The 21,693-nt window shown below is 52.0% G+C and overlaps 1 protein-coding gene across 4 annotated transcripts; it reads right to left on the minus strand.

Annotated features, from left to right (window-relative positions):
• Positions 1-427: 427 nt before the first annotated feature.
• Positions 428-21,687, minus strand: ALDH3A2 (aldehyde dehydrogenase 3 family member A2). Of its 4 annotated transcripts, XM_029927239.1 has the most exons (12): positions 21,682-21,687; positions 21,371-21,532; positions 18,742-18,973; positions 17,178-17,263; positions 15,450-15,658; positions 13,904-14,021; positions 11,704-11,845; positions 9,656-9,822; positions 7,715-7,814; positions 5,298-5,533; positions 3,927-4,049; positions 428-1,965 (listed from the first exon to the last, which is right to left on the minus strand). In XM_029927239.1, exons 2-11 carry the CDS (start codon positions 21,521-21,523, stop codon positions 3,972-3,974), a joined length of 1,521 nt encoding a protein of 506 aa, XP_029783099.1. In that variant the 5' UTR covers positions 21,524-21,532; positions 21,682-21,687; the 3' UTR covers positions 428-1,965; positions 3,927-3,971. The 4 variants fall into 4 exon arrangements, with proteins under 4 accessions (XP_029783099.1, XP_029783098.1, XP_029783097.1 ...); XM_029927236.1 differs by lacking the exons at positions 428-1,965; positions 21,682-21,687 and adding an exon at positions 3,242-3,321; XM_029927238.1 differs by lacking the exons at positions 3,927-4,049; positions 21,682-21,687.
• Between the last annotated feature and the right edge of the window lie 6 nt (positions 21,688-21,693).

Here is a 21,693-nt window from a genome sequence, read left to right on the forward strand (position 1 = left end):
ATGCCACACGGATCCTCCGGGCCTTGGATCCTTTGAGATGCTTCATGTGCCTTAGGATTCCTGCCACCCAGGAGGGGTGGTGGGATCAGTTTTTGCGTAAAACCTCATGGGATTCGTGTTCGGGGGAGCCCCTTACAGAAATACTTGTTTTAGACTGGCTGATGGGGACAGGCGGGCAGAGCTGGCAAAACCCTCTTGATACGGGTACTTTAAAAAAATAAAAACCCACAAGTGACAACGCAGAGCCTGAGAAACTCTTCTCGGCTAAGAATTTCAGGGAGGAAGCAGGACTTAAGGAAAACTGATGAACAGATAAAGGCAAAAACCGGATTTATAGTTGGGGCAAATATCACGGCCACAGGACGGTCTCTAACAGGACTTCAGAGGCTCCCTACTAGGAATGTTATTAAAATTCATGACAGTTGTATCAAATAGAATGTATTTATTTTGAAGCAGCGAATACTAGTAGATAAGCCAGCAGTGTCGCTCACCTAGAAATCGCAGCACACAATTTAATATGCTAAATGGAAGGTCCGTATTGAAATTTTGGCTGAAGTATTTCGTCACTGATTATCCTGACACCTTAAACTAGCCTAGTGATTAAGTCTTGACCCCGCATCCTGTGATGAAGACCGTGAACTTCAGACGGCCGCCCTGGAACAAATCCATTCAACGGAGCTGACCAAGTTCCCTCATTGTGTGCGGGTGGGGAGGCTGCATTCTCCAGGGCTCCTTCCCACCTCGGCCAAAGCCCCTCAGGTCCCAGCCCTCGGCCATGCTCAGGGGATTCCCCTCCTGTGTCCTCCGTCCCCTTCTCTTCCGGTGGGGCACCTCGGCTTACAGACTCCTTCTCCAAACGGTCCACCTGCTGTTCCCTTGAGGCTCTCAAGCTTCAGGGTCCTCAATATCCAAGGCCTCTTGTCCGTGACAGGAAATGGCTTTCCATGTTACGTCCTGAAGGCTGAATTTATTCGGAAAGGGATCTCTTTGACGTTTAAAAAAGTAAAAATTTATTTGCATCATGCTATGGAAATAAGGAATGTAAAGATCTTCCTTGAACATCCACTGACTTGAAATTTTAAGATCCTGAGAGAGAATGTTTGTATACGTCATTTTATTACAGCATTAAAAAAAGTGCCATTAGATTTTATAAGATGCAGAATTCTACAACTTCTACCCAGTAACAATGACAGGTGACACTCACATGGAAATTGGCAACTGTCTTCCCCGGAAGCCCGGGGGTTCACGGGATGTTTTGCGTGGCGTTAGTTACAGAAGGCATTTGCAACAGCCACAAAAGACAAACCAAACACAAGGGAGGGTGGAGAATGGACAGAAAAGGAGGAAGACCCCTGGTCAGATACCAAGTCTGACTGGAGGGCTGGCTTCTGAAGGTCAAAGTCCTCAAGTCCCGGTGGATGAGGGACAGGGACCTCCCTCCTCCCCCAACACACAGATCTCGTGCCTCAAACCTCAAGCAGAGCTGGGAAGATCCGCCCTCACCCCTGCGGGCTGCAGAGGGCTGTTGGTAACCCCGTGCGGGGAGGAGCCCCTGGGAAGAGCTTCGAAGAGTGATGGCGAAAGGCAGCAGGGGTGGGGGCGGGTGTCCTGGGTCCCATGAACTGCAGTGAAGAAGTCACTCAACAGGTTCAGAGACTCCTTTTACCTCTCCCAGGGAGTCAGCCTAGCACATTCTCCACCCCCTGGACCGAGACTCTAAGAGCTGGGGAACACAACGTAAGACGTTGCCCCCACAGTGGAGGACGGCTGGGGGTCGGCTGCAACGGCAAGTTTTATTAACGGGGAGTGGCAATGACGGTTAGGTTTGATTAGAGTACATTTGCATATTTCCTTACTATTTCTGGTAGGATTTTAAAACGATTGGTCTGTTAACATTTAAGAGAGGGATAGTTCAGTACAGGCACCTAGGAGCTTGAACAGGCTCTTTCTTCAGTAGTATCCAGCCTAGAGAGAGGAGAGAGGGAGCCAAGTTACTCTGTTGGCTTAAAACCCCCACCCACTGGCCCTGGAACGTGAACTCAGTATCGGGATTCCACCAAATGCCCGCCATTTTAAGAGACACTAAATGCGCCATATATAGAGGGTCCCTGTATCCCTCGGAAGGTGGCGGTCTGGGCTGAGGCTGAGCGATCAGGGCCTTCCCTGCAAAGTGACAATAACAAGGCAGGTGGCGTCAGGGGTGCTGTTCTGTCTGGTCTCAGTGAGACAACAGCAGGAGTGGAAAATACTCACTCACTGTCCTCCTGTTGGGCGTGGGGAGCTGACGTCTGAAAACTGATCGACAATTTTGTTTCCAAAGTCTGAAGTAGTGCTCAGTCGAATCCCTACCTACTGAGCCCGAGGGACTTCTGGTAGCCACCTCAGAGTTCACGTCATATTTCATTTTCAAGGGCCTAACGACATCTATCAATTTTAACCTTCTGTGCTTCTCAACCCTTGGAAGCCCACACCCCCTGCAAGGCTTGTGGGAGCTGCTTTACGCTGTCTCAGAACTTGACTTTGTGTAGACGTGTAGACACACACGCACACACACGCACGTACGTATCTTTTAAATGTTTTTGGAACACTCCTCTCCACTCTGAGATTCTGGCCTTGTTCCCTTTAGATGAATAATCACTACTTTCGATTTCCCACTTAAAAACGTCCTGAGCCCACGCTCATTGTCGTAAAGTGAGAATCACATCCAAGCACATAACAGATTTACTAAGGGGAGAAAAGCCGTTTCAGAAAAAAAATGATTGCAGTCGCAATAAATAAGGACTCCTCCAATAGAAGCACAATTTGGGCTTAGAATCTCTTACTTAAAATGAGAGGTGATTTGAGAAAATGAGGACAGAGACAAGCGCGGAGAAGCAGCAAAGAGGAAAAGAAAGCCGAATCCTGAGCGCTCCCGCCCGGAACCCAGGCGGCGCGGACCGGACAGGCCAGCGCGCGGCAACGGCACCGGCGGAGCGGCTGCGGGCTGCGCTCCTCCTAGAGGCGCCCCGGCCGAGCGAGGCCCCAGGCGGGCCCAGAGGCCCTGCTCAGAGTGCGAAATCTGTTGATCTCAGAACCAGGAATGAAAGCCACGTTCTCTTGCTCCCAGCTCCATGGTTTTACGCACTGCTGCTGCTCTCGACCTTATCAGAGAGAGGCGCGTCTGCCAAACCCTTCCAAGCCGCTCTGTGGGCTCCCCGTGCGGGCTCCCCGGCCTGCCCCCCGCCTGCCAGGCCCAGCGCTGCGGCGGGAGCGGATTTTCCATGGCGCTCAGAGGTTCCATCCCCCAGCAAGAAGGTGCGGGTCAGGCTGGGGGCTGTCATCCTGGGACAAGAGAAGACAGGCAGATAATGACCAGAGAGCCAAGTACACCTCAGGCCTCAGGAAGCTGCAGAGGCAGGAACAGAGCTTCCCAGCCCACAAAGTTTTGACTTGCTCAGTCTGCCACCGTGAATTCTGAACTTCTTGTTAAACACCGGAACAACTCGGAACAAAACGTGACTCGGAGAGTTTCAGGAGATAAGCCTCAAATCCTAAAACAAGAGAGTTCGCTGCGTACGTGTGCTTCTTACAGACCCGAGTAGGTCAGCCGGCTCGTCTTCCGGGAGAGCGGAGTGGACGGGGAGAAGGAGGAGGGAGCGCATGTGACTCTTTTTCCAGAAATGACGCTTTGTCTAGACCCAGCAGAGCCGTAGTACTTCCACACGTTTTTTTAAAGTCCCTGAAAATACCCGCTACCTTTCAATGGTATGGGCGAGTCAAGTTTTAATGCTCTGAGACTCTGGGCCAAGCGCCATAATGTCTGGAGACAGGCGGGCGAAACGTTTTCTCAGTAACCCCTAAGCCTCTCGCTATGGAGAAACCGCTAAAAGAAAACATACCCCAACCTGGCCCACCTTGCGGAGAATAAGAAAACAAGGAGTTCCTACCTCGCTCTCAACAGACCGAGCTGGGGTCCTGAGATCTGGGGCTCGTCACTGCTTAATGGACGACACAGTCTGAACTGGCAGAAAAATCACCAAGGCCTTTCTCCTCAGCGCACCTTGGTATTTCTGAGAAAACCCAAATGATTTCAAATGCAACTGGTCTTTCTGGTTCCGCCAAAGCCGTGATACTTATGTAAGACAAGCCAACCCCCTTTTTGAACTTGAGACAAAAAACACAGACGTGAACACGGCGGTCGTCTATTGAGTGTTGGGACCGCGCCTCTCTTCCAAGAGGGTCGCCACTATTTCCAACGCCTCTCGTCAGCTGGCCGGCCGAGGGCTCCAGGGACACGGTCGCCCTGCCCCGCTCCACCTTAATTTCCGAAATCCTGGCTCTGCTCCCTCCGCCCAAGGATACGCGGACCAGGACGGCCTCGGGACACCAGCTCTCAGGAGGGCCGGGCCGGTGAGGCCGCGTCTACAGGAACTAATCACCACAGACAGAATGCGTGGGGCAGTCAGCTTGGGAGGAATCACACCCACGCCTCGCTGCCATCGCCCAACACACAATTCTCTCCTTTGTCACTCCGGCCTCTGACCACAGGTGCACTCACGAACACGACTGACACAGACGTGGGTGGCAGAAGAATCAGAGGGCTGGACAACTCAGAATGTGGCCGGCAAGTTCTACGGGGCCTTAAACTTTTTTTTTTTTTTTTTTTGAGAGACAGAGAGACAGTGCGAGCAGGGGAGGGTCAGAGAACAAGGGAGACACAGAGTCTGAAGCAGGCTCCAGGGTCTGAGCTGTCAGCACAGAGCTGACGCAGGGCTCGAACCCACAAACCGTGAGATTATGACCTGAGCTGAAGCCAGATGCTTAACCGACTGAGCCACCCAGGCGCCCCACCCAACCTTTTTTTTTTTAATTAATTAATTTTTGAGAGAGAGTGCAAGCAAGGGAGGTGCAGAGAGAGACAGAGACAGAATCTGAAGCAGGCTCCAGGCTCTGAGCTGTCAGCACAGAGCCCGATATGGGGCTCGAACTCCCAAACTACGAGATCATGACCCAAGCTGAAGTCAGACATTCAACCGACTGAGCCACCCAGGCACCCCCACTCTTAAACTCTTAAACCAGAGGTTGGCACACTTCCGGAATCGGTCCGGCACCATGAGCCACACGGCCACTGGTCTCGAGTATTCAGCTCTCTCCACACTCGGTCCGCGGGGGTTGTGGCCGCTCCTCTGGAAAGACAACCCTGTCTCACACTCTGCAGGCTCACTTAAGAGACGGAGTTGATTTCTAAAATCAAGGAACCCCTGAGACAGAAGAGGTGCATCTGGCAGCTGTTCGGGACCAGAGAGGCAGAGACTCACCTTGAGAAGCACAGCCACCATGACACCCAGGACAGCGAGGAACAGGAGCCCAAGTTTTCCTCTGTTGAAGCGTTTCAGGATGAAAAATTTGGCCCAATTCACCTTTGACTGGCTGTTGGGGGGGTACCGGAGCTTGTTAGCACCTTCTCTCTTTAAACTTTTCAGTAAGCAGGGACGCTGATGCGAAAAGGTGTCAAAACTGTGTTTGCCATGGTAAGCTCCCATCCCACTGGAACCTGAAACCGAGGAAGAAAAAACACCTCACTGGAGGGACACACGCCACCTGTGTGTGTGAACACGGCTGGAGGAGACCCCCAACGCTCCCTGCCGCCAGGGGCGCCCCCACCGGACTTCTCCGCGCGAGGCTCTCCTGGGAAATTCCTCCCAGCGCTCCCAGCAACGTGAGTCGCCCTGTCAAACGGGGCACTCTCTGCGGCGCCCAGGAGGCTCGGTGGGTTGAGTGTGACTCTTGGTTTCAGCTCAGGTCCTGATGTCACAGTTCACGGGCTCAAGCCTGGTGTCGGGCTCCGTGCTGATGGTGCACAGCCCACTTGGGATTCTCCCTGTCCCCCTCCCTCTCTGCCCCGACCCCTTACGTGTTCCTTTAAAAACAAACAGGATGCGTGCCAAGATTCAAGCCAGGACCTGGAGCTCTCTGGCCAGTGGCTCTCACTGCTACCAAGGACCACACCATGTTCCTTCCTGCCCCGACCCCACGGTACAAAGTCATTGCCGCTCCCAGTTCCAGGGAGGGAAAGGGGGCTTGGCAGGGTCAGCAACCTGCCCACAGTGGGGAATGCGAATCCAGGTCCGCGGGACTGGTAAGCACTGTGTGCTCTTTTCCTCCTGTGCCGCATGGCTTTATGTACCCACAGCCCTCATTCACTCCCTTGTGTCCCCAGAGAGCCCAGAAAGTAGCGAAGGCAGGATGACAGGGTTATAGTGCTGGGTGACGGGTGACAACCAAGTGTAAAGCACCGCCCACTTACAAAGCCGTGCTAACAGTTTTCATGTCTCATGTGTGCTGGGCGGCTGCATGTGCATGGCACTATGGCAGAGTGACATAAGGACAGACGGACAGGGCCAGGAAGCATTTACTGGCGTTTTATAGCCTGTTGGTGTGTCATTCAGGGGACAACTGAAGCTACAGAGAAATCTGGCAATAATCATCCAAAGACATGCATTTTTCAGGAAAAAAAACAAAACTATGTCAACATATTAAGTGTTTATGCCTGGGGGTTGCGTGGGGGGCTCAGTCGGTTAAGTGTCCGACTCTTGGTTTTGGCTCAGGTCATGATCTCATGGTTTGTGAGTTCAAGCCCTGCACTGGGCTCTGTGCTGACAGCTCAGGGCCTGCCTGCGATTCTCTCCCTCCCCGGCTCTCCTCCGCCCCTCCCCCACTCATGCTTGCATACTCTCTCTCAAAAGAAATAAACTTAATAGCTTCACTGGGAGGACTTTCTGCCCGGCTTCTCTAGAACACAGGAAGCCTGACGTCTTTTCAAATCAGGAGACGATCTGAGGAGAGCCTAGTCCCCCACACAGAGGGCTAGGGAGCAGTGCAGGACGAGACTGAGGACTACTTGATGCCACCCTGAGCAGACAGCAAAGGGACATCCGAAACCCCAGACTGCTCTCCTGCTCTTCACATTCTGAACCTGTCATTCACGACCTCATTTAAGAAAACACAGATGGAGGGGCGCCTGGGTGGCTCGGTCAGTTAAGCATCCAACTTCACCTCAGGTTATAATCTCACCGTTCTTGAGTTCAAGCCCTGTGTCGGGCTCTGTGCTGAGCCCAGAGCTTGGCTTGGAGCTCAGAGCCTGGAGCCTGCTTTGGATTCTGCGTCTCCCTCTCTACCGCTCCCCCATTCGCACTCTGTCTCTCTCAATTAATTTGAGATCTGACTTCTAGCCAAAAACATCCCCTAAATCTAAGGGAAGAACAATAACTCAGTAAGAACCAATACTCAAGTACATCAAAAACAGGAACACAACAGTTACAGACCGTGGTGAGTGCTCAGGATGGAAAGTGGGTGACAGGACAGAGAGTCCCCTCGGCAGGCGGCCTGGCGGGAAGAAGGCTGCTCTCAGGAGATGACAATTTAAAAAAAACTTTTTTTAATGTTTTTTTATTTATTTTTGAGAGACAGAGACAGCGCAAGCAGAAGAGAGTCAGAGAGAGGAGATACAGATTCTGAAGCAGGCTCCAGGCTCTGGGCTAGCCGTCAGCACAGAGCCTGACACGGGGCTCGAACCCACGAACCCTGAGAGCATGAGCTGAGCCGAAGCCCGACGCTTAACTGACTGAACCACCCAGGCGCTCCAGGAGAAGGCCACTGAGCAGAGACCCACAGCCCGCCCGGCAGGTGACTCGATCTGAAATCGACGCCATTAACGGCGGAGAGGAACACTCACCCACTCCTCCGAAGGGTAGAGAACTGAGCGTGAAGTGCATGATAACGTCGTTGGCCGTGACCCCGCCGCTGGACGTGCTGTCAATCATCCGCCTGATGAGCTGTGCAACAGAACCAAGGCTCCGGGTCAGCAGCGTCCCCAAACACGTGGACTTCCTGGGCTGGCATCGCTCCTCGGGTTTGGGATCCCGTACCAAGTGTTTCATAAAACCTAAACAGCTTAATGAGCTGTTCAGTTTAGCAAACATGATCAGTATCTTAAGTTCTTAGATGCATATCCAGTCCTTCAGGGGAGGCAGCCCTGAACTGGTCCTGCTTTTACTCCATCACTGCCTAGAGCCACACTACCCAGTGTAGCCACAAAAGCCTTTGTTTAGAAGGGACAGTTCAGGGGTGCCTGACTGGCTCAGCTGTTTTAGTGGCTGACTCTTTATTTCGGCCTGGGTCATGATCTCACGGTTTATGCGTTTGGGCCCTGTGTCGGGCTCTGTGCTCCCAGTGCGAAGCCTGCTTTGGATCCTATCTCCCTCTCTCTGCCCCCTCCCCTCCTCTCAAAGATTAATAAATGTTTTTTAAAAAAAAAAAGGACAGTTCAGACTACAGACTACATTCTGGTTTTTACATTGGTAAGATTTCCCTATCTTGTTCTAAATCATAGCGTATAATTGATAGATGCCATTTAGTTTGTGGGGATTGCAAAGCATATTTAAGATTGCAGACTTAGGGGGGGCGCCTGGGTGACTCAGTTGGTTGAGCGTCCGATTTCGGCTCAGGTCATGACCTTATGGTTCGTGGGTTCGAGCCCCACATCGGGCTCTGTGCTGACAGCTCAGCACCTGGAGCCTGCTTCAGATTCTATGTCTCTCTGTCTCTCCCCAACTCAGTACTCTATAACCTCTCTCTCTCTCACAAATAAACATTAAAAAAAAAAAAACCCAAAAAACAGATTGCAGGGTTGGGATTCCAGCTTTGACAAAACAGTTGGCCTGAAACCACAAGAGGCATGATGACACCTGGCTGGGAAATTTCACCTCGCTGCCTCCAAGCACCAACAAGTGCTGGAGAGTTCTAGAATGCGTCATAGTGGACTGTGGTCACCACAGGTGACCCCACTGGGGGAGGAGCACCGTACTGACTTGCACCCTGGCCGGCAGACTTTCTGCTTCAAGGTTCCTGTCCACGTTACCTACGGTCCTTTAAAACGCCATGGTCATCGTCAGTAACCCACTTTCCACTGAGCCCCATGTGTCTGTCACCTCACTGGGCGGAGTCTCCACGGCACAGCAGGCTCTAGAAGCTGCCATGAGAGGCTCTCCTGTAAATAGCGGGCTTGCGCACTCCTTAGACCCTGACTGATGCCATCTCCCCTTTCCAGATCCCCTTTTCTGCACAGGGCTCCTGAACTTTCTTGCCCACGTTGAGGCCACCGTCTCTCCGCAAGAGCTGGTCCCCTCCTGATGCAGGTGAAGAGGCGACGCGGCGAAGCGGCTGCCCGGTGCCTGCCCTGGCTATGGGTTGACGCGCTCACGCGGCTGCGATGGCTCCATCGCTCTAAAGGCAAAGGGAAACCCCTGGAAAGACTGAAGTGTGAGATTTCACAACCGCTTCCACTGCCGTGCCGGAGACGGCGGGACCGCATGGCCCGCCTCAGTGATGGCAGCGGCCACCGAGGTAGGAGAGAGCGCTCTTACGCAGGAACGCCCTGGGGGTCAAAGGCAGAGAAGCTTCTCATATTCCTACGAGAGCCTTCCGATTACAGGAGCGATGTTTGCGAGTCAAAGAACTTGTGACACAGCCCTGAAGCTGCCAGTTGAGCCCTGGAGAATATGGGAAATGTCACAGCAATAACCCCAGGGCCTCATTACCCAAGATGGCACTTTGTGAGCATGGCCTCACTCAGCGGGCTCTGTTAGGAACACAGCGAGCCGCTCTCCACGTTTACCTTGTCGTTACGAGAAAAGACATAGAAGGCCAGAGGCTTTTCACGGTTGTTTATGAACTTGATGGCTTCATCAGCATCCCTCACGGGCACTATTGGAAGAATCGGTCCGAAAATTTCTTCCTGCATCACCTTGGTTTGGGGATCGACGTCGGTGAGGACTGTTGGCGCTGAAAAAGGAAACAAGCAAAAATGAAATTCTAAAGTAGAAGACTCTCGTCCTCTGTGTGTTTCGCCAGGTCACGTATATCCATCCCCTTCCCACGGACTGGCTACTGAGCAAACAGTCCCGAGAATGCCTGTGGATGAACGTGCATGTGCTTCCAAGCGTGGGCGTCAGGGGACCCCCAGGCCAAGCAAGAGAAAGATGCACACACCTGAGAATATCCACACCTGACCCCGTGCACTGCCACAGTCCTGCGTGCCGGGGGGTTAGGCATCCACCTCTCTGTGGACAGGTCTTTCCGGGACTGTAGGCAGCCCCTTTGTGGATCAAATCAACACCACTTCTTAATGCAAGTGCTTTCACGCATATGATCTCGCTGACCTTATTTCAACTCCGTTAGAGAGGTTAAGAAAACGTATTTAAAATGGCCAAGACTCCCTGAATTCAGTGCTCCAGCCACGGTGGGGAAGGGACGCCAGGAGGGAGGGCAGCAGGGACGCTGACGAAGCTTTGCAGAGCGTCCCGGCATCCGAGCAAGGTCAGTACCTGAAGAGCAGTGCTCCAAGACACCGTAAACAAGCTGGGTCGGTGACGGAGAAGGAAGACGCTTGACAACAAGACCCTTCCCTCCGTTTCCCCCGAGTTTCCTACTAGGAGATCCTGGCGACGTGGCAGAAGATGGCTCTAGCCAGCACCTTCCGGGGGACCATGCTGCTACCCCAAAGCCCCTGCCCGCCGCTTCCCGGGCTCAGAGAACCGTTTCAGTTTGGGTGTCCACCCTGCACACAGTCATGGGCTCCGGTAAGGTGACCCCAACGCCAGGTCACAGGGGGGTCCCTAACCGGCTGAGTGAATCACAGTAGACCTTACCTCGTGCCTGGGAGTGGGCAAAGTCAACAGCTGATGGGGGAAAAAAATGAAGAATTGAGGGGTTTGAGGCCATTACTAAGCTGTCGAATGAATAAGCCAGAAAGGCCTGGGGATAGTTCATGAGGGAAGAGATTTCTCCTTATTAAGTCCTTCAAGGTTTTGGGGTTTTCTGGTGCGTGCAACATCCGACCTGATAAGAGGGGCTAAGTAACGCTATTTGGGGTGGCTTTTTTGCTAAGTAAGTGTGTCTGTTATTTCCCTGTCATCTGATGTTTTTTTCAAGCAACGTGTTTAAAATTCAACAGCAACAGGGCGCCTGGGTGGCTCAGGAGGCTAAGTGTCCGACTTTGGCTCAGGTCATGATCTCATGGTTCGTGGGTTTGAGCCCCGTGTCAGGCTCTGTGCTGACAGCTCAGAGCCTGGAGCCTGCTTCAGATTCTGTGTCTCCCTCTCTCTCTGACCCTCCCCTGCTCTCTCTCAACAAAATTCAGCAGCATTACATATTTATGGCAAAGAAGAACACAAAGAAAGTCAACAGGAGTGAGGTCCACACATTATTTTTGCACCTGATCTTAGTCAAAAGGCCGAGAAGTGATTCAGCACATTACTTCTGGAACAGGACTACCGCTGATTACTTGTGGAAATACAGTTAAACTATTTCCTTCTTTGTGCCGTTTTCCCAGCCAGAATCCGGAAATAATCACACGGGAGTTCTATTTTGCTTCTCAGGGTGGTTAGGTTACAGGTTGTGGGAGGAACACAAACCAATCAACAAAAAAAGAATGAAACGTGTAGAGGCAAAAAGTCAGTGCATCACAGGTGCTGTTATTTATAAAGATACAGAACCCTCCTGAAATGGGTTAGAAAGCAGACTGGAACCTGTATGTAATCTTTTATTAAACACTGTGTATCTAAGGGTTTATTCAGTATGGGTAAAGAGCGTCAATAAAAACTGTCCAACTGCCACGTCCCCACAGCAGCCACGTCCCCACAGCAGCAGGCGAAGTCCCATTACCTATGTAGCGTGTGGCCTCGTCGGTCTCGCCACCGAAGGCGATCTTTTGTCCTTCAAGCAAACTCTGTATCCTCTTAAAATGACGAAGATTGATGATCCTTTCGTAATCAGGGGATTCTTTTATATTTTCTCCATAAAATTCCTATTGAAAACAACAGTATTGAGTCACCACAAAAGACCCGTATGTCAGTGTCCTTAATAACTACAAGACCCACTCAGGCCCCCAAGTCCGGTCTCATTTTATATCCTCACCCTCCTCCCTCAGGAAATAGCGTCTAAGCTTTCTGGCCGGTCAAGGACAAGAATTACAGCACGTGCACAGACCTCTGCCTCCACGGTTTCGGGGCTTCACATGGATCCCTTGCGGACCACCCGGGGGCTGTCCCAAGGGTGCAGGGGGAGGTGTGGCTGTGAGTCAGGGCCCCCCATTCGTTTATGATGCCGCTGTGGCTGCCCCGCTCCTGCTTACTGTAACAGAGACCCCGTGGCCTGCTGCAAAGCCTAAAATATTCACAATTTGGCCCTTTACAGAAAAAAGTTTGAACTTTCTGCTATTTCACTGTCTTATGTCTCCTCTGCACTGGTATTTCCAGCAGTCACAGGTGGCGGGAAAAGGAAATAATCGGATCAGCACTGATTATGTAAAACAAACACAAAATTACCGAGTTGCCACATCACTTCGAAGCTCGGTGAGAGGTCTCAGGATGCACCCGCCAATCATGACAAGGGCTGTTCACCCGCCCGCCAACCAATGCCCTCCAGTCTGGGTGGGAAGAATCACCTAGTCGGCCCTGCTGGCGCGAGTCCCCGTGCCCCACTTCCGGAGCCCCCGACGATGGCGTCAATGCCAGCTGTGCCTTAGGGTCACGTTGAGACCCCAGACCAACCGAGTCACAGTCTTTGCAAGGTGAGGACCAGAAACTTTCCGTTAATTAAATGGCTCCCTGGTGAACCTCAGTTACGAACCAGAATATAAATCCCCCAAGGCAGGCAGAGGCGATCTTATTACTCTGAAACCGAGTTCACCTCCACACTCCGCTAACACGTCTTCTCCGACCTCCAAGTGCTTTCTCTCCCGGAGGTACCCTGAACCCCACACGGCCGCCCCGCACTCCATGTCCTCCTTGTCTGGCCCCATCTCCAGGCCTAGCCCTCACGTCCACGTCCCCCATCAACGCCTTCTGCACCTCGTGCCTGGATCACTATTCTTCCTCGAAACTCGCTGGCATACACTTTCCGTTGTCTGAGCACGTATGTTACTCACTGGTGTTCCTGATCTTCCTTCCAGGGCTCAGTTCGCATCTGCTGAGGGAACAATGACTATTCCGCTGATTTCTTCCACCCCGGGGGGCTCAGTCACACTGCTTCCCCCCATCCCTTGCCTCCAATCCAAATCCTACATTTCTTTGATGCTTAGCTCAGGTCACTACCATACAGCAGTCCCAGATTCCCTCTATAGAGATCTTGACTTTAAATGCCCTGAAAGACTAAGAACCAAGTCAAGCGTATTTTGCCAATAGGTATTGGATGAACTCTCCCCTCAAAACTACTGGTCTTCCTAAGCCACCTGCATACACAAGAAGTGATCATTTGGGGCACCTGGGTGGCTCAGTCGGTTAAGCCTCCGACTTCGGTTCAGGTCAGATCTCACATTTGTGGGTTCGAGCCCCGCGTCAGGCTCTGTGCTGACAGCTAGCTCAGAGCCTGGAGCCTGCTTCCGGTTCTGTGTCTCCTTTCTCTGCCCCTCCCCCTCTCATGCTCTGTCTCTCTCTGTATCAAAAATAAATAAAACATTAAAAAAAAAAGAATTAAAAAAAAAAGAAGTGGTAACTTTAACCAGAAACAGCCAATATGCCAAGGGGTCTCTGGGTGTGTTTCAAAGAACTGGCAACATTCTCTCAAAACCACAAAACAGAGTTATTTAATATATTTTTCAAAGCATGTGCCACAGCCAACCTGTGGTTTCGTCAACAAAACAGCTAGACAGTTTAAGTGGGTTAAACGCCAACCCAACCTTGCTCCTAGCAGACCATTCTACGCAAGGTGCACGGAGCATTTTTAATAAGCCTGCAAACGAATTCGGCCACATGCACTACTGGAAACCTCCTGGGGGGAGGGGGGACGGGGTGCTTCCTGCAAAGAGCTGACCCGACTCCGTATCTGAATGAAACCAATGAGCTCAGATGTGTTAAACACAAACCTTCACGGTTTCCTTAATCTTCTGCACAATGTCATTCTGGAGGGACGGCTCGCAGAGCACGTAGTCAGGAGCGATGCAGGTCTGACCACAGTTCATGTACTTGCCCCATGCTATGCGCCTGAGGTGGGGGAAACCAGAACGGAGGTAAAACCCGCCGACTGTTCACGTGAGACGTGCTTTTGTGTTGTTTGAATATTTTGCAACTAGCATACACTCCCAGATCTCCTTAACAGTCTTTATAAAGAAGGAAAATGTTGAGCGTCTGACTTCAGCTCAGGTCATGATCTCACAGTTTGTGAGTTTGAGTCCCAAGTCCAGCTGTGTGCTGACAGCTCGGAGCCTGGAGCCTGCTTCAGATTCTGTGTCTCCCTGTTTCTCTGCCCCTCCTCTGCTCGTGCTGTGTCTCTGTCTGTCTCTCTTAATTCGGCTGGAACTTAAGAATGCATTTTCCAACCGACAGAGAATGCGCTCAGGAGCAGAGCAATCCTCATGCTGGCTCGAGTTCCACACAGACTCCACTTCGGGCTGTGGCTCTAGGTGTTGTGGCAAGACGTTCAGGTACAAAGCAGGACAGCAGCCAGCCTCAAGACACCGTCACCTCTGCAGAGCCCCTCCCTGCTTTGGAGAGCTGTCCCCATACATGGATCAAAGGCTGCAAGCTCTCGCCGAGGGCCCCAGGCTCTGGCAGGGAGACTTCTATTTACACGGCCAGCCTGGATGCGGCCTGATGGCCTACATACCGTCCCTGCTCGTCTCCAAAGGGGAGAGAAAGGCCACGCCCCCCCAACACGCAGTCCGTCCCAGGTGTCGGTGCTTCCTGGTAGCTGAACCTGATTTAGCAGAGAGAATCTGAAACCTTTTGTTTTCTGGTTCCCAGCTACAAGATGGTATTCTTTTTTCTTTATTGGAGAGAGAGAGAGAGAGAGAGAGAGAGAGAGAGAGAGAGAGAGAAGGAGGGAGGGAGAGAGAGAACAGGCACAAGCGGGAGCGGGGGCGGAGAAAGAGGGGGAGAGAGAATCCCAAGCAGGCTACATGCTGTCAGTGCAGAGCCCTGCAAGGGGCTCGATCCCACGACTGTGAGATCATGACCTGAGCTGAAGTCAAGAGTCGGATGCTTCACCGACGGAGCCCTCAGGCGCCCCTACAGGATATTATCAGTTAAAACAGGAGTAGGAGTAATCCTGGTTTTGTCAGCTGAGCTTGCTAAGAGGCCACCACCCTTCCTGTAGGGAACCGAAGGCCTTTACGAGGCACACACAATACTTTATCTACTTCCCGGGTCATCCACCAGCAGAACGGGCTACATTTCCTGCCAGACCCTGACAGAACCTTTCCCTCCCACCCCCTAGGACAGCCACGCAGCGTCTGGAACCACTGCTCGCCTCCTCTGGCAGTGGCACCGAGACCGCCTGGGCACGAGTCCTGGTGCCTTGAGCACGTCAACCACCACGGCCTCACAGGGTCTCCCAGAGCTGGCAGGCGCAGGGGCTCGGTACCAAGAGGAGACACCAACCCGTCACCCCCTCAGGGAGCCAGACAGCCTCACCTGCAGGCAACGTCCAGGTCGCAGTCTCTGTCCACGTAACACGGACTCTTCCCTCCTAGTTCAAGAGTCACGGGGGTTAGATGCTTGGCGGCGGCCTCCATGATGATCTTCCCCACGGCAGTGCTCCCCGTGTAGAGAATGTGGTCAAATCGCTGCTTCAGAAGCTCTGTGGTTTCCTGGACTCCACCATTGATGACAACGTACAGGTCCTTCAAGAAGGAAAACCGCAGACGCTCACGTGGCTGTTAACCCCAACATCTAACGAAGACTGCTTCGACATAAACCTGTTCCCTTCAGGAATACCAGAGAAAGATGGCGACCGCCCCCTGTGAGGACAGAAGAGGGAACTGACCGAGGACGAGTGGAGATCAGAGTCCAAAGGCATCTGAGAACCGTGAACCTAAGGTGGAACTGACCGGAGAGCCCACGGTTTTCCACACGAGCTGGGCAGTGCAGACACTAATGGGAGCAAACGGCTGGATTCGGCCCCGGACATGCAGGAGATGCAGGCCGTGCGGCTGAAGGTTTTGGCAAAGAGCGTGCGGTCAGAGACCACGGGACAGGTGCCAGCGGAAGGTCCTGACCTGGACGTTCTCTCCCGACCCCGCAGGCCGGGGCTCGGCCCGTGGGGAGCCGGGTAACAGTGTGCGGAATGAAGGGCACGCGAAGAGCGGCGAGCGAGAGCGCTCAGTTTTGAAGTCAGAGGGGACTGGATCTGGGCTCCATCACTCACCAGCTTGTGTGACCCTGGGCAACCTACTGAACATCAGGAGCCTCGGTGTCCTCATGTGTGACTGGGGAGAAGTCACGCAGCTTCGGACTGAGCCCTACGTGCACCGTGATTAACAGCTCTCGTGAAAGAGCGCGCCTGGCGAAGAGCCGCTTGCGAGCCATGACAGGGAAGGCGCGGCAAGGAGGGACAGAGTCAGATGTTCAGAAGATCCCGCGATACGGGCATGAACCAAAAGGTGGATGTGGGCGTGCCTGGGGGGCTCAGTTGGTTGAGCATCGGACTCGTGATTTCGGCTCCGTCACTATCTCACGGTTTGTGAGTTCGAGCCCTGTGTCGGGCTCTGTGCTGGAACCCTGCTTGGGATCCTCTCTCTCCGCCACTTTCCCTGCTTGTGCTTGCTTTCTCTCAAATAAATATATGTATTTTTTAAGGTGGGGGGGGGGGCGCCTGTGTGGCTCAGTCAGTTAAGCATCTGACTTCGACTCAGGTCATGATCTCACAGCTCTGGAGTTGGAGCCCCGCGTCAGGCTCTGTGCTGACAGCTCTGAGCCTGGAGCCTGCTTCAGATTCTGTGTCTCCCTCTCTCTCCACCCTTCCCCTGCTGGTGCTCTCTCTCTCAAAAATGAATAAACTTTTAAAAAAATTTTAAGAAATAAATTTTCTTCAATGTGTATGTATTGAGAGAGAGAGGCAGAGAGAGAATCCAAGCACCCTCCACACCCAGCGCAGAGCTCAACGCCGAGCTCGAACCCACGAACCCCGAGACCATGACCAGAGCAGAAATCAAGAGTCAGAGGTTTAACGGACTGGGCCACCCAAGTGGCCCCCCCAGCTCCGACATTTTAAAGCTGCTTTTGGTGAAAGCTGGATGAGGGCTCCTCCCCACAGCGACTGCACGTCGACAGGCATCTGGGACACGCGCCAGCAGGGACATCAGATGTGCGCCCCACTCCCCCGTGAGCAGACATGTTGAAGATGGGTCAAGACATGGTTACCTGGTCTAAATACTGTGGCAGGAGTTCGGCCAAGACCTTGGCTGTTTTTTCACATAGTTCAGAAGGCTTGATAATGACAGCATTTCCTAAACAGGGCAAAAAAGCAGGACGGTGCCACTTAATACCTGACTAACCTTAACACCTACGAAAATGGCGTCCGTGGGAGGTGGGGGGCCGGAGGTACAGGCTCGGTACCCCGTTACTCGTGTGGCTCCGAATTCTGCTCTTCCACAGCGAGTGTCAGAGCTCGTCTGACTCCCTCAGACCTTCTCGTTACCTTCGCGTCCCTGACAACAGGCTCCCTCGTCCTCCCTGACTGCTCCGGCTCCTCTCGGGTTCCTCCCCGCTCACTACTGGACTTTCCTGTTTGCCTCGGGATCACTGGGCTAACAGGCCTCGTCAACGTACAGCTGTCACTCCGGATCCAGCCTCTTGCCATGTGCCGGGGACTCCACCCAGCGATACCCTCTCGGCCCACTTCTGAATGAGGAACCTGATCAGACTAAATCCGATGGGTCATCTGAGGCCACAGCCTGCAAGAGACACCACACTGGAATATGGGTGGGTGACCCCAAACTCCTGGGGCCGTCAGCTCTCAACTTTATACCCTCACAGGTATATTTTTGCAGGTATTTCAAAAGCAAAAAGCAAAAAACAAAACAACAAAAAGAAACACACCAAAACCCAGTCATCGTGCAAATCTCTGGAGCCCATTTAATAATAATAGGGACACCTTGGGGGCTCAGTCAGTTGAGCATCCCACTTTGGCTCAGGTCATGATCTTGCAGTTCGTGAGTTCGAGTCCCACATCGACCTCTGTGCTGACAGCTCAGAGCCTGGAGTCTGCTTCGGATTCTGTGTCTCCCTCTCTCTCTGCCCCTCCCATGCTCGTGCTCATGCTCATGCTCTGTCTCTCAATAATAAATAAGCATTAAAAATGTTTAAATAAATTATATAACAAAAGGGTGGCTGGCTGGCTCAGTAGGTAGGGAGTCTGACTCTCGATCTTGGGGTTGTGAGCCTGAGCCCCATATTGGGTGCAGAGATTACATTCAGGGCATCTGGATGGGTCAGTCAGTTAAACCTCCGACTTCAGCTCAGGTCATGATCTTATGGTTGATGTGTTCGAGCCCTGCATCAGGCTCTGTGCTGACAGCTCAAAGCCTGGAGGCTGCTTCAGATTCTGTGTCCCCCTCTCTGTCTGCCTCTCCCCTCTCAAAAATAAACATTAAAAAAAAATAAAATCCTTTTCTACAATACAGCTCACCTCAGCCAAGAGAGACCCAATAATACCCAATCCCAAAACAACCCAGGGCTGGTTCCACCTCGCGGCACCTGCCCACTGTCCTACCTGGAGAGTATTGCTTTAATAAACTGCTTTGTGCTGGCTAAGAACTATATAATAATAATAATATTTTCTAATTCTCAGTTCACTGCTGGTGTAAACCAAGGCAAACCACCAAAGCAAACACCTGTATTTAACTGGCCACTCTCCTTAATTTATAGCCCATGTGAGAGAATAAGCCCCTCCACAAGGTTGTGGAGAGAGAAACGGATGCCAGACCTGCAGCGATGGCTCCTATCAGGGGCTGCATGGTGATAACGAAAGGGTAGTTCCAGGCTCCAATAATCAGCACGACTCCCAGGGGCTCCGGCTGAACGTAGACCTCATCCAGCATGGTGAGCAGGTTCTTCTTAGCTGGTTTGGCGGTGACCCATTCAGGAAGGTTCTCCAGCACGAGATCGAGTTCCCCCAGAATGGTAATGAGTTCCTGACTGTATGCATTGAGCTCACTCTGCAATGAGAGGATCACAGTTAATCCTGCACGAGGATGACACGCTCAGTCCCGAACACCAAGGGCTCAGCCAGATACACCTGCCGTGACGAACTCATCATCAGACAGGCTGGGGCGTTGTTCAGATTCCGTTCGCACCCTTCAGGGCCTCAAGGAGGATTTGCTAACTCCCTCACGAATATATTCAATCCCTCTAACTCCTTCTTCACTGATCCAAGCCTTTTAAAGTCAGGATTAAACACTGTCTCATTCAGGAACACCTCCCTGATCAGTATTATTAGCCTGCCTTGATTACATTTTATAAACCAATTATGCTTCTGATGTATATCTTAGTATTCCACCCGTATACACTGATATATAGCTACTCACACTGTATCCGTGTTTGTTTTGTCTACCGAATTTAAATCCCTCAAGGGCAAGGAACCTACTGTGTATTTCTTTAGTAACCCTACGTATACATGTCCACAACTACCTATCTGATGCTTACAGAAAGACCGATTCATCCTTTTTGAAATCTTAATTATGTCCCCTTGTTTATTTGAGAGCACAGCCTCCTCTCTCTGCCAAAAGGACCAGAAAGGAGAGTTTATGTAGTTACTGTTGTAACTGCTGCTACTGATAGTGCGAACCCCTCAAAATCATCTTTGGGGGAAGTGAGAGAGACCCCCAGAGCCAGAGCATGGGCTGGTTGCCCCTATAATTAGATAAAATGTAAAAACAAAATGACAACAATGTTAGAAAATATAGAGCGATATATCTGTGCCCTACATACTACCCCAAACCTTGCAACTCAAAGACTGGTTCCGGGTCTTCTTGTTGAAGATGGGGGAGCGGGATGCTGAGGCTCACCTCCTCCCACGGACACCCCCAGGCTGCACATGCAGACACATACAGCGACTCTCTGAGAATGACGCAAAGACCCACAGGGTCCGTCGTCCACAGCTAAAGTAAAAGACGTGACACGGAGAGGAACAGGAGAGGCAGAGACGTGGTCTAGTCGGAACTCACACCCTGACACAGGGCCCCACAAACAGCAAGGATATCACAGGTGTGGAGATCCTCCCCAAAGATGGAGGGCTTCAAGCCACACACACGTGTCATCGCCCTGGGGACCCGCACCTGCAAGCCGGGCCTCTGTAACTCTGGCTTTGAAAATCAGCGGCTTCACTGGGATGGGGATGGGGTGAGTTAGGAACTGCAGGGCCCTTCAACTACCTGCAGGCACTCACTCCCTCTGAGACCCAGCACCGAGGCAGCAGTCCGAAAAGCGCCTGGGCCATACATGAGGGAGATGTATGGACTAATCTCGGGGTGTGTATGCTATTAAAAATATAAATCCCACAAAACCCAGGAATTCCACTTCTGGGTATTTAGCCAAAGAAAATGAAAACGTGAATTCAGAAAGATCTGTGCGCCCCTGTGTTCACCGCATTAGTTACAACAGCCACACTATGAAAGTGACCTAAGTGTCTGATAGACAAATAGGTAAAGGAAATGTGGCACATACACATGCAAGTGCGCACGCACACGCACACACACACACACACACACACACACACACACACACGTTTAGAATGGAATACTACTTGACCATAAAAAAAAAAAAAACCATGAAATCTTGCCATCTGTGACAATACGGATAGAGCTGGAGATTATGCTAAGTGAAAAAAGCTATACTGTGCACTGTGTTGTAAACCTGAAACTAATGTAATATTGTATACCAACTCTACTTCAATTAAAAAAATAAAATTTTTAAAAAGCATAGCTCCCAAACGGGCAACATGGTATCACCTGGGAGCCTGTTAGGCTCTCAGGTGCCCCCCAAGATCAGCTGAACTGCAAGGTGCATTTTAACAAGATCCCCAGGGGGACTCCCCAACACCCCAGAGTTTGAGGAACACTGGCCTAACACAAAGGCAAGGAGGAAAATTGCAGTGCAACGAGACAACCAAAAAACCTCTGTCTACGAAAGAAATCATAAAAAGACCAAAAAAAAAGACTCGGAGAAAAACACACATGCAATGCATGAAGCTGACAAATTATGAAAATCCACACTATACAAAGGTTCGCACAAATAATCAAGGACCATAAATGCAACAGAGAAACAGGCAAAAATATAAAAGGCAATTCACAAAAGAGGAACAGAGGCCAGATGACTCGTGTCCTTATTTCTCTGTATCTGCAATTAACTCACAAGAAGCACTGAAGAAGCAAGATAAGAGAATTGGCAAAGTCCATGGAAATTTGCTTTATCACGATTGCTGGAGATTATACTCCCACAGTTCTTGCATAATCAAAACCAAATTAAACAACCACCACCAACAAAAGCTCGGGCGGAATGCAGTTCCCCAGTGGGACGGCGGGAGGCGGCCGTCCAGGCTCCACCCGGGCGCGTACCTTGCACAGGTCAGCGGCGATGGCCCCTAGGATGTCCTTCTCGCGCTCTTGCACCATCCTGCGCAGGGCCTCCAGCTGCTGCAGCCGGAACCTCAGCGGGCGCGACCGTCCGGACGCGAAAGCTTCGCGAACCCGCTGGATCCTGCTCTCCATGGCCTTGTCCTAAGGAGAAAGGAGAGATCAGATCGGGCAGCGCTGCGGGGGCGTGGCAGGCCGGAGGGATGCCGCGGGCCGGCCGACGGGCGGGCGCCGTCCCCCTCCCCGCCCGCCCGGCGACCCCCTGCGCCGATTCCAAGCCCTCCCTCGCTCACCCGCCGGCTGAC

This window comes from Suricata suricatta, chromosome 17 (assembly GCF_006229205.1).
Source record: "Suricata suricatta isolate VVHF042 chromosome 17, meerkat_22Aug2017_6uvM2_HiC, whole genome shotgun sequence".
Taxonomy (NCBI): Eukaryota; Metazoa; Chordata; class Mammalia; order Carnivora; family Herpestidae; genus Suricata; species Suricata suricatta.

What these genes read in the sequence shown, in the direction of transcription:
- ALDH3A2 (XM_029927239.1), bottom strand. Translation starts at nt 21,523, where the DNA reads ATGGAGAGCAGGATCCAGCGGGTTCGCGAAGCTTTCGCGTCCGGACGG. An exon ending in GATAGGAGCCATCGCTGCAG is followed by an intron (nt 17,264 to 18,741) that starts GTCTGGCATCCG and finishes TGCCCTGTTTAG; the next exon opens with GAAATGCTGTCATTATCAAG. An exon ending in TGGTGGCTGTGCTTCTCAAG is followed by an intron (nt 4,050 to 5,297) that starts GTGAGTCTCTGC and finishes GGGTTTTCTCAG; the next exon opens with AAATACCAAGGTGCGCTGAG.